General features: G+C 44.4%; 1 protein-coding gene across 1 annotated transcript in view; it reads left to right on the top strand.

Annotated features, from left to right (window-relative positions):
- LOC146208823 (protein 5NUC-like) overlaps positions 1-12,856 on the top strand; it is a 79,697-nt gene that overhangs the window by 55,482 nt on the left and 11,359 nt on the right. The window contains exons 2-6 of the mRNA XM_084596200.1: positions 4,123-4,260; positions 6,032-6,251; positions 9,754-9,939; positions 11,131-11,331; positions 12,372-12,632. Of these exons, the coding sequence (XP_084452326.1) occupies positions 4,123-4,260; positions 6,032-6,251; positions 9,754-9,939; positions 11,131-11,331; positions 12,372-12,632 (1,006 nt within the window). The remainder of the gene's footprint in view (positions 1-4,122; positions 4,261-6,031; positions 6,252-9,753; positions 9,940-11,130; positions 11,332-12,371; positions 12,633-12,856) is intronic.

The raw sequence follows: 12,856 nt of genomic DNA, 5'->3' as shown, positions 1-12,856 counted from the left end.
TTCATGTTTGGCCTTATTGGTGGCATCCTATTACTTTTGCAAGACATCTTGCGTTATAATAGGAGGCACCCGTTCTTCGTAAATAATGTACACTGATATTTTCAGAAAATTTTGAGGCATCTTATCGAGGTATACCTTTTTAATGCACGTACCTGAGGCAGCCAACTAAACTCGCACAGCACACCGCCACAATTCTGAACGTATGCATTGCATATACGAATGCACCCAAAATCAACTTCGGATTACTCGTGCACTGACATCGCACAGTACACGAACGCCTCTCCGTCCATCAAAACGCAGCCGATCCCCGGCTGCTGCGTTTCGATGGAGATGAAGCGAAGTGGCGTCCGTGTGCTCTGCGATGTCAGCGCACGTTAAATATCCCCAAGTGATCAAAGTTACTCCGGAGCCCTCCACTATGGCACCTCTTTCTCTCTGTCCGCTTTCACTTCCACCTGCTAATGCAATGAAAGCACGCTTCTTTAACGCCGGTTTCTCTATTAACATTAATGTAAATGTGTCTTTAGCACCATTGCGATGGGCACAATGCTAACTCAATGTCTCTTGCTGCGGCCTACTGGTCCGAAAAAATTTTAAAAAGAAGCAACAAACTTAGGTATAGAGTAGCTTCTGGTGTTTGCGAACTTGGTGTCAATGAAATAAAATTTATATTTTCTTCGATGTGCGCTGTCTTTAGCTACATAATTGATATAATTTGGAATACAGATATTTTTTGTAAAAATAATATCACTGAACACATGCGATATTCAAAGGTCGTAATGTAGACATTTCATTTACGTGCCTACTTTTTTTTAGACACAAGTGATAGGGAGCTTGTCCCTGACATACCGCCCAACAGGGGTCCACAGGCTTTCCGGATGCCGGTTTTTTGTTCGTGTATTGTGTCATTTCAGCACCACGCCCGCCATGTCCCCCCGGATTTAGACATCTCAGCGAACAGAGTAGTAGAGTCAATGGGAACTTTACTTCTTCCGCTAGGACCTGCAGAACGCAGGCGGATTCCATTTCTTGGTTATCACTCACAGCATCGTTTCTGCCAGGGCATTTATGTGAGCTCATGTGGCTAATGGAGTGGAGGGATTTGCCTACACGAGACCGGCTGCAACGATGGGGCAGTGTGCGGACAGCGAAGTGCCCAAACAGCCCACTTCAGGAATCTAATCGTCACATGGTCCAGCAATGTGTCATTGCTTGTGTCTTTTGAAGGGCAGTTCATGCCGGTTTCAGAAGCTTTCCATCAATCGATTTCAGATAAATGGTAGATGTCCTCGCGGTCGCTTTGCAGGATTGCTGATTGTAGCTGGCGCTTTCACGTTATGGTGCAATCGTTGTGAGGTTACCGCCTCAAGCCGGCGCCGATGTGCTCTTCTCCCTGTTCTGGCGCGTCAACGAAAGGAGCTCGAAGGCTTTGGGGAGCGAGAGTTGCTTCGCCAATAGCCTCGTCCTTTTGTTTCCGTGTCGGATGGAAGTGTCCGGGTGGTCTTCAGTCCACCTCGGTACATGTAATATATTGTAAATATTTATGTCAATTCACAGCTGTATTCATCCCAAAACACATGTGTAATACACACTGTGCATGCGATTGATAGGTGTATATGTTTGTACCTATATTTATTTCTCTAATTGTTGTATTCTGTGCATCATTTCCTTTACATTGTCATTCAAAATTGTATATATCATCATTTGCAGCAGCCAATTTTTAGTGAATATTCATTTATTTCCTCGACATGAGGTATGTATGTTATGCGCAGTGTCTCCTGTTCTTAAACGTGTAAGCTTTCAGTTTTGCTCATTTGTCATCACACATGTCAACGCATAATTTCTAATAAAACGTTTTCTAAACACATGACAGACTGCGTTGACGTTTTGGAAGGCATCTAGTATTAAATGAACGGGAACATGGCTGTCCGGTGCATCGACAAAACATTCTTTGTGTACGTCAGAGACGGAATAATTAAAATTACGAAAGCAACAATATTCACCCTACGTTTCTTTTCAGACATTCAGAAAGCATTTTATTCTATTGCATTGCATATATTTTGACCACACTATCGAGAACGGTGTGCCAGGTAATGCATAACATCGTCTGAATATACTTTTTCAAGCGATAGTAATCAGCTCGTTGCATCTACTAACGCGGTGTCAATGCTTGAGAAGCCAGGGGCTAATACTTATTGCGCTAATGACATTGCCAAGACTGAACGTTGCCCTGATGTCTTATAGCACCCACATGGCACCGATATGTTCTTTTCACATAATAAAGTAACAATGGTAACCCTTATTATTAACTGTTTTGTCTACCTTTAAAACTGAATAGGGAAAGCTCTATTACAATTAAATACCTCGAAATCCAGCTTTGTATTATTTTCTCTGCCCAATAAATTTGTACGTAGCAAGCATAGCGTAAAAATTCAGAACACTGCTTATAATTGAAGTCGAGCAGCAAATATTTCTTGTGGTGTCAGATAAAAAAATTTGCTGAATTTTTAAACATTCTTAACCTAGTTATACAAAGCGGGCGCAAAGCATGCCGCTTGCTGACGACGTTGCAAGGTCATCTGTGTAACGCTCCAAGATGCCCCAGCTTTGCTCAGATCCATGGCGCACTGCCTTGGCGAGCGGTACGCTTCTATTTAAACTGCGGCCAAGCGCGCGACTAGCACATGGTCTCGCAGCGCGAAAGCGCATGTGCGGCAGCTCCAGAATCTTTGGCGGATCCATCGCGGCGAGTGTCCTCTAACTCACTGAAGGTCAAACGTGAGTCGGTCGCTGACCTTGGCCTGAGGCGGCGTAGTGAAGCTTTCGCTTCAGTGGCACTGAGCTGGTCCGTTCTGATAAGGAGCACCAATGTAGAAATTGCCCGTGCAGATGCATGACTTCACAAAATATCTTAGCCCATACAATCGTGAATAAAAGGCTTTTATTTAAAGTTAACACGTGTGGTTACCTGTGCCAATAAAACTATAATAAACTGCAGTCTTATTACAAAAGACAGCGTTCTCTTTGAATCTTTACGCAAAAAAAATACAGGACACGTGAACATCTGCTGTATTTATAAAACATGTACAGTGCTCTAAGGATGGCCCAAATATATTAGTTGAAAACTTCATAAAGCAGGGTGGCGAAAATTATGAATTGTTAAAGCCTTGAAAGTAAAACTAAATTATAGAAAGCCAACAATGCCACATACGCACCTGCTGCCGTAAATAAATTCGGAAGCTAGCTGAATTTTGTATGCACCTGAAGTACATTCAAATGCAATGTCAGGAATTTGTTGTTGTTTTCTGGATTGAAATGCTCTTATATGTTAATATGATTTCTTTGAGCTTTCTTAATTTTTTTTAAGTAAGAATCTATAACACAGGTTTCGCTTCCTACGTCTTCTCTTTTCTATAGATTATTGTGTTCGTTTAATGGAGTATTTCACGAGATTTCACAGTTTACCTGTACAAAGTGGCTTTTCTTGTGTGTCCCATTGTACAATTTTTCTTTCGTGTTCCATGCAAGCATGTAACGTTAGGGCAGTATCATGCAGTATAGGACCATTGGTATTGTGTGGTCCTTTATGTACAGCTATAGTGCGTACTGTTTCAATATTTATGTCTGCTATAGAACTGTCATCTCACTCTAGAACAGCGTGCAATCCCAGAAAGTATATTTAATGACCATACCATTGCGAACTGCGGTGCGTTTGAGGCCTAGTGAGCAATAAACAGTATTTAGCTTCTGTGCATGCATCAAACCCTGTATATTGGGGTTAAAACTGAAGTGTACAAGACAAAAATCTTTTCAAAACGCCTCCCCTTCTATGGTCATAACTAGTCACGAGACCAGCGCAAGGCGTTTTGCTGTTAGTTCAGCTGATGTTCCCAGAGGAATTACCGAAATATCTAAGTTTAGTCTCAATATAGCTGTACCAACTTCTTTCAGGAAAACAAAATTCATTTGGGGAAAAAGTTTGAATAGACCTTGAATTTTTCGTGTTGTATTATTCTTCCTTTCTTAGGCGTATATTCGCAGATGTGTTCACTTTTCTTATGGCGGTCATGTCATCTAGTTTTCTGGCATACTAATCCGCAGTGTCGCCCTTCTCCTCTCCAGGCGCGAAAGCTTCGGAAAGAGCATCCGTCCTCCCTGTTGCTGAATGCCGGCGACAACTTCCAAGGCACTCCATGGTACAGCGTCTTCAAGAGCCGCGTGGTTACCGAGGTTACCGAGCTGATGAAGTACGACGCCCTGGTGAGCATTCGTCTTTTCTGGGCATGCTCTCGCCACTCCACGATTACGTCAGCTGAAGGGGAAGAGGAGCGTCTTTAACAACACTGCAGTATTATTTGACAGCCTGGAACATAGGACTGGCACACTTGCCTGAACTACTGCTCACTATCCCTAACTTGCACCACAAATTCTATGCACCAAGCTAATCTTTCGTTACAGGACAGGGGCATATCCGGGATGGATACAAATCGTACACACACGTGGCGGAAACTTACTTTTTTACCAGAGCACTGACAGCGGCGTCAGATAACAGCCACTATACTTTGGAAATGTACAAAATATTAGCTGAAAGAAGCCTAATAATTAGACTTGCTACGTATAAATAGTGAAGACGTCCTACAAGTACACTTGCGCAGGGCCCGGTGGCGCTACCTTGCGGACGAAAGAGAGGCAATTAGGCGCATTTTTAGTTGATACGCTTTTGTGTTTTGAGAGCATTAATGCACTCTTGGGATCAGATTCGCAGTCCTCGCATGTGCGCACTTCCCCTTTGTTTTCAGTGGCCCTAGCAGAAAAAACTGAACCACTTGCGCATTACGTCGTCATCGGACGTCACTTCTGTACCGAACTTCCTGTGCGTCCATTAAGATCAGTTTCGGTTTCATACGAAGAAAAGTGTCGAATTTCCCCGTGGTGTAGGACAATTAAAACAAATTTTTCTTCGCTTCAAAAACTTATACTGCACCATCTCATTCACCGTTTCTAACTCCCATTTGGACTAACCACCTAACTGCGATAACAAATGTTAATTAGATGGATTTATTTAATTAGGTATATGATTAGACAAATACAGCATACTTTGTCCGCCGCAGCAGAGAGTTTGTTCTTCCAAATGTTTTTTGTCTGTTTAGAACGCACTATTTTTTTTTTTTTCAAATTGCATGATGTCTTCCCTGAAACACGCCGTACAGTCTTGCAAAGAAATATAAGCGCTTCAGCAGTGACTGTCAGCGTGTACCTAAAGATGCTGTCTAGCAAACATCGACGTGTATTTACGCAGGCTCGTTTAGCCCATGCTATTTATATATTTTTTTTCTTTTAGATATCTGCGCTCGGCGCCTGATAAGAAATGCGCTCTCATGGTCTGGCAACAAACATGTACAACTTGGAAATATTGTGTTCCTGCGCTCTCCCTGTTTCTCTGGCACAAGAAAATCCGCGCAGTTAGGTTTAGGTGGTATTCAATCGCGTAAACTCTCGCAACCTACATACGGCGGGAACAATTGGATACGCTCGATATATAACCACTCAAGGAACATAAAAAGGGACGCTATTCCTCTCACACTAATCATGACTAGTTCGCGGTGCCATCAAATTCGAGAACATTACGTACTCTGTTGCTACTAATGACGTCAGTCATTTTGATTTACACGCACTGCCTCAACAGCATACCACAGACAGAGGTGAGACTAGTCCATCAGTCAGTGCACACTGTGCATTTTACCAGCCAACCTGTACGCCGAAATGATGGTCATTATGACTCGAATGCACTTGCTATAGGACCTATTTACGAATGATTTATGCGCGCCGTATCAGGAATGTGGACATCGTGATGAGATTGAAAAAGAAACTATGCTGCGTTGGGCTTATGTTTAATTTCATGGGTAGGCTTACAGCGAACACAGCATGGACGGGTGAAGCAGGGTGCGGGTAAAGCGTATTCAGACTTGAGCAGGCTCCTGATTTGCATCTTCTTGTGCGTGGCGATGAACGCGCCTGTACCTTTCTGCAGTGCTTGGGAAACCACGAGTTCGACGACGGCCCCACTGTTCTGCAGCCGTTTGTGAACAGGCTCAGGCTCACCGTTCCGGTTCTGGCCAGCAATGCCAACTTCAGCGCCGAGCCGGGACTGCTAGGGAGCGTGAACAAGTCCGCTGTGGTGATGGTTCAAGGTCATCGCATTGGAATCATCGGCGCCGTCACAATGGACACCCCAGAGCTCTCGTCCCCAGGTGAGACTCATTTCCCTGAAGACGCTCGCAAAATGCAGTCGCACAGACTTGCTTCGCGAAATCGAGCGCCTTGTGGTTCCACTGCATCTGCTGCTTTATTATCGGCACGGTATTTGTACTTGAGAATTCTGGCTTAATCCTCCCTTCTACCAGCTTCGTTTTCGATACTACGTCTCACACACTGCAGTCGTTGTTCATAGAGCCTAATGGTTGATTATATTACTACGTTCATTATATTGTACACTCCCCAACACCGACCAAGAATATTTTCCAATCTTGTTTATGCCTGCGCTCTGTTGTTCTATTGTTTTCTGAGGTCGCAACCACGTGGTCTAGCACGGGTGCTTTTAACCGTGTCCGGTATAGCGGCTCAGCACTCAAGTCTACTCGATGATTCTTTCAAGTTCCCCAGCCAGCAGGAAGAGTGATGGATCCAACTTATAACTCATCAATGAATGGAGCTGCGGTACTCGCTTAAAAAAAAAAAGCGGATTCGAATCAGTCGGGTTAGAACCCCGGTAATATGTAGCGTAGCTTCTCAACCGCTGAGCCTCAGAGACGGGTAGTTTTTCTCGTGATAGCCAGTTTCAAGTAAAGTTAATCATTCGCTATTGGACGCCGCGGCTCCCATATGGCACCTCAAGTAAGTGTAATGGGGAAACCTCCGCCATTTACCGCGATGGCTCCCAGATGTCGCCTTATGTACAGCTGAAACTGCAGCGGACGTATAGATATCGAAACTGTGTATCAGGTATGTATCGTGAAAATCAAAAAGAGCAATGGCACCGAGTTAGAAGAGGTAGGCCTATAAAAGGGCCGTATTTCGCACTCTATTCCGTTTAACAAAGATAACCTGTGCCATTTTTATTTTGTTGTTTGTGTCAATCGTGACAAAGGGGGAAGGATGTGGGTCTAAAATCACCACTAGACGTACGTACGACAAGCTATTGGGTGAGCTGTTCCTTCTACTCCTGTTGAGTTTATCCACTTCAGCAGAATAGCGTATATGGCAAACGCAGTTTATTATTGTCGGCTATCTTCCTCAAGGTTACCCGCCTGTTTATGCCAAACCGTGGTCCACAAAAGCGTTCGAAGTTACTCTATGGACAGAGCTGTTGACTCAACGCGATACCCAGGGTGCCATCACACGATAGTCATATTCATTGCGCAAGCTGTAGCGTTGCTCTGCGTCTGTGCCTCCAACCTTTGCTTCGCTTTGACGCTATCCCTTAGCATTCTGGTCACGTGATAACAGCGTTGATGTGCGTTGCATTCACGTGTTAATACATAGACACGCTGTATTTTTGAAAGCTGATGTTTAAACACTAAAACTGTAAGGACTCTGACAAAAAGAACAGAAACAAGGATGCTCGGTAATGTAGGGTGTTGTTATGTTGATATAACAACATAATCGGGAACGAAGTAGATGCGTTCCAGCCACGGAAACTTCTAATATGTGTTTTACTGAAGCAACTGGCCTGTACCTGACCCGACTAAAAGGACTGGGATGCAAGGCAAGGAGAAAGGTACAACAACGTTACTAAAGGAGGAACGGTGTCGAAATGTTTGCTATATTTGCAATACTCACTAGCGCAGAACTAGACCACATAAAATAAATTCATAATAACGTCTCCCGCTTGTGCGCACTTCTAAAGGTTCTGCAATTATCAGGTGGGCGGAGTACTGTCTGGGAAGCCGATGTGCTTGCCCACTAGACACTGAGAGGGCGCCGCTGCTACCCGGCGCGAGTTTTCGAACACGCGAAAGTTAGATGATGTTAGACGATTTTTCTAAGCTCTGAATCGGCGGATCAGTACTTTCGCGCTAAAAAGGAAGATGAGGGAAACCTTAAAAGCGCCGACAACCAGCAGCCCTGCATCGCTTGAACAACGAAGCGCGCTCCTGTTCACAAAAAGATCTTAGAGGTACTTGCTGCAGGGCGGGTTGGTTCGTGTTTCATTAACAACAAATTTGGCTAGCATATATAGTGAAGGACATGGAGAGTTGGCATAGACTTAAAACATTTTAAATAAAAATAACGTCTTAAATACGCAGATATAACAATTCTTAACAAGCGCCCATGAAGATAAAGAAAGAAGTCAAGAAAGTGCCCATATCGCGCAAAATGTTCGGCCAATTTTCATCCGAACTACGTCGAAACAAAATCAGCTTTTTACGAATGTTGAAAAATTTCTAACGGCGAGTCGAATGTCCCCGTATTCGACTGTTCAAACGACTCAAAATATTGTGTTTAAAATACTTATCGTGTAATTGACATGAGTATCAGTAAGGCCCGCTGTAGTTTATTCGACGACTGCTGGAGAAACAAAGCACATATACCGGCTCAGGGTGTCATCCTATACAGATTAGTATGCGCGGGGTGAAGAGTTCAGTGCACTTATACGGCCCATTCGAGAGGTCACGCTCGCGTAGATTCATTTATATGCTCATACATAGCCCGTAAGACTGGCCGACGCGGCAAGCACATATCTAAGGAATGTTCAGCAACCCTGCCAGGAAACTTGATCCCGGAAACAATTTGTCTCATACGTACTATCGCCCCTCTCATTTGTCTCATGTCTTGCGATGTGACATTAGGATTATCTATAGGCATCACCAAAAAAAATGTTTTTTCTTTCATACAAATATAACCTGGCTCTCAAAGTGTCAACATATTTATTCAATATTCCTGCCCCTTAATGGAGATCAGTGCTGTGTCATTTAATTGATATGGCTCTGACTACACAAGTTATTATTGCACCGTAACGCCATCGCTATTGCTTTAAAGTTTCGCAGTATGTACGATTAGCGAGTGTTGGACCAAACATTCGATTCGGTGCTATCGCTAATTGATTGGTATTAGATTCGGGAGGGAAGCTATAACAACATTTGTATTCTATTCAGTAGCGTAAGTGTACTTCGTTTTCGATTGTCTTCAAAAACCTACTATTCGCACACACCTAAACAGAAGTGTACCCCACTGCACGCACCACTTGCTCTTGTTATCGAGTACGCTTCACACAACTCTCCTGCTACTAAGCATTATCACCTGACTTTATTCTTAATTTCGAGTAGTCGTGCGGTGTAGGCGATTTAGACTGTCACACAACCCGCCCACCAATCAGAATCGGGTCATGTCACCTGCCCTATAACCCCTGCCAGAGGCTTGTTTGTGACGACTATCAGACAGACGGAGGGACAGATGACGTCATTTCGTTGGAGTGAAAGCTCTAGAACATGCACTTAATAGTTGCCACGAGAATATCATCTCCAAAAGCAACAGCGTAACAGTGGTCATGGTGCGGCCCCCGTCATACAGGTTCCTATATCGGGAAATAAATTTAAAGGTCTAATGGCTAACTCCGATGAACGTCGCAACACATTTTGCAGATTGCAGCATGAAAATCCAAAGCACTCGCACGATTATATCTAGCCATTGGGGCCTCTGGGCCTACAGCTCTATTGCCTGGTACGCGCCTAATTGTTCTCGTCTCTCATGCAGGAAACGTGACTTTCTCCGATGACGTCGAGGCCATTAAAATGGAAGCGGAGGAGTTACAAAAACAAGGCGTCAAAATCATCATTGCCTTGACCCACGTGGGATATGAACGGGACATGGAAATCGCCATGGAAGTTCCAGCCGTGGATGTGGTCGTTGGAGGGCATTCGCACACATTCCTCTACACAGGTAAGCTCGGATCATTTCTTTCAGCTGTGCTTTGTCATCGTCAACTCATTCTGTGTGCATTCTGCGCGATCGTAATCAGAAGTCCTGCCGTGGCCCGAGCGTTCTTCCCAGCGTTGCACGATGTAGCGGTGGACTAAGTACGTCGGGCGCCCTTTCGATCGCTCAGTAGGCTTACCCTGGTGGTTTTATTTCTTAATACGAAATGAATTCACTCCGGCTATGTAGTAAGTTCGTAGCATTTGCTTATTAGAAGGGAACCTTGTACAGGTCTATCACCACGTAAGAGGCAGCATATGTAAACTAACGGTCCGATTAACTGCCTATAGGGGTGCCTTTGAAACCGTTTATAGGTTTTTATTGTGCGCGCGGGAGGCGAGTTTCCGCTACTTATCTTTATCTGCAGAACCAATTTTCGCTGCTGATATATTTTGTTTCAGCAGGAGTTAACTCTTCTGGCCTACAGCATGGATTTCAGCGGTTCCCGTCGGCCTAACCGAGTTCTCCTAGGACCACAACCAAGACCTAGCTTTAATATGACTTCTTATGAGCGACAGTGACCGAGATTAATGTCAAGGACAAATTTAGTTTATCTTAATTGGCACCAATGTTGCCTAAGCCGGCACAAGTAAAAAAATAAGTTCTTGATGTGTCATCACACATTGGCTAAGCCTGATATAACGTTTTAGGCTTAGCTGGGTATGGCCAGAAGGCACAAAGGGGAAGGGGACCGTTCCCCTTGGTGTCTTCGCGTCATACATCGTTCCTCTGAGGCTCTATTTGGTAAATATAAGGTATCGATGTGTCATCATACATTGGCTAAACCTGATTTAGCGTGCTAGGCTTAGTTGGGTATGGTCAGAAGGAACAAAGGGAAGGGTCCCCTTCCTCGCGAAGTGAACAATGCGTCCGCATTGCAAGGGAAGTGAGGCACTGAAATGTGCACAAATATTGTCCACATTGCAGGCAGAAGGCACAAAGGGGAAGGCTCCCCTACCCCTGCAATGTGCACAATGTGTGATGTAGTTATCCAATCCGCCACTTGCGCGCGGCCGTCGCTTTGCGCACCGTATATAGGTAGTGTATTCACTACACTAAGCTGAAGGATTTAAGTAGTTTATAAGCATTAATGTTTAAGCAGCCAAACATCCTATCTATTTTTTTTCTCTTTGTCACTGCTACCTGTCTCGATAGGTGATGATCATCCAAAGGAAGATAAGCCGAAGGGGCCATACCCGACTATTGTAACCAGAGCGGACGGAACGAAAGGGCTCGTCGTTCAAGCCCACTGCTACGGGAAGTATCTCGGGTTCTTGAACGTGTCCTTCGATGCTGCGGGCAACGTGGCGTCGTGGTCCGGAAATCCAATACTCATAGAGCACTCCATTCCTGAAGGTGAGCGCTGCTTCTGAATAACGCCTAGCCTGTCGCAAAAGAACTTTAGTAGCTTTAGGTGAGCATGCACCGTGGCATGCGCGTATTTTGAAATGTAATTAACAAAGCTGAATGCATGTTAAGAGCAAGAAATTTTACACGTGCGCTGCGTAATTAAGGTTCACTGGCTGACGCATGTATTCAGTAGAAGGTTCCCGAATGAAACTAGGCAGCGCAACAGACGGAGCAGCTCTCTGCAATTATTGAGTTCCTTGACTTTCGTCTTTGCCGAAGTGTCTCAGCAATCTCCCCTAGCTCATCTGAGCGCCTTGTTTAAAATGCAGCGCCAAAGTTGTTAGTATATAAAGACATGTACTACGTGCTAAGCAGAAAAAGTATCAAGCTACACTAATACTATTCGCAACCAGCTTCTTAACTAAAAACAGGGCAAATCACCTTGTTTAGTTCATTTCAGTTCAACTTTATTAAATAAACGTAGAGATTTACTATGTATAACAAAATAGCTAGGTCGAGTTTCCATGCTAACTAACCTCGGGCATGTTTCTTAGCATTGAAGAAAAACGTCATTTAAACGAGTACGCACTATAAACGATGGATTATTTATTTTACTTTCAGGAAGAAAGTTTACTGTTCTTGTAATATTTTGAGATATTTATCTATTTTGACAAAAATCTGAGAACAATATTCAGTTTTGATTTTCAGCAAAACCTACTTGTTGGTGCGCATTTATCAGCTATAAGGACTGTTTTAACCCACCTCTTTATTTTTAGAAATTCTACAGTAAGTAGGCTGCTATAAGTTCCTGCTCGCCATGAGGAAATGATTTCCTCAGCAATGTATACGCATGCGACGTTTAAGACCCTGAAACACCTAGCACAAGCACTTGCTCTTGCGATGCTATCCAGGATAGATGTAAACGTTGTACAGCTAGTTCCCTAACATTCTGCAAGGACGAAGCAGTTTTGAAAACAACAATGACGAAGCAGCTAGTCTTTGTCCCAAGACGTCGCCTTTCGTACAGCAGAGAAGCTTTTGTGCAGACGACGACATGCTGAATTTGCTGGGCAAGTACCGCGAGTACGTGACGGCAGCCACTAGGGCGCCCGTGGGCGCGTCGCGGGTGCTGCTCAATGCCGACGACAACGCCTGCCGGAGGGCCGAGTGCAACATCGGGAACCTTCTGGCCGACTCGTTTTTCGAGCACTACCTGGACACGAACACCGGCTCCAGCCGCATCTGGTCCATTGCCAATGGGGTCTTCATCAACGGAGGCTCGATTCGCACTTCCATCGGACGATCAGGTGAGGCTCAGGCTCACGCCTTGATATGTTCTGTATGACACTTCCCAGAATCTATATGTCTGTGTGGCTCACATCGACAAGACGCGCAACATGTGGGCCTTTTAGAGTACTGTACGTGCAGAACTTCAAAGAAGTCCAAGTCCATGTGTACTTATTACGACGTCAGGCATGTTGTAAACTAAGCATTTGGAAACTATGCATAAGGGTTGCCAATGCGCACGGAA

Source organism: Amblyomma maculatum, chromosome 1, assembly GCF_055883805.1.
Source record: "Amblyomma maculatum isolate TAMU_Amacu chromosome 1, ASM5588380v1, whole genome shotgun sequence".
NCBI classification, from domain to species: domain Eukaryota; kingdom Metazoa; phylum Arthropoda; class Arachnida; order Ixodida; family Ixodidae; genus Amblyomma; species Amblyomma maculatum.
The sequence above is the reverse complement of the archived record's forward strand: the minus strand, read 5'-3'. Positions and strand labels throughout refer to the sequence as shown.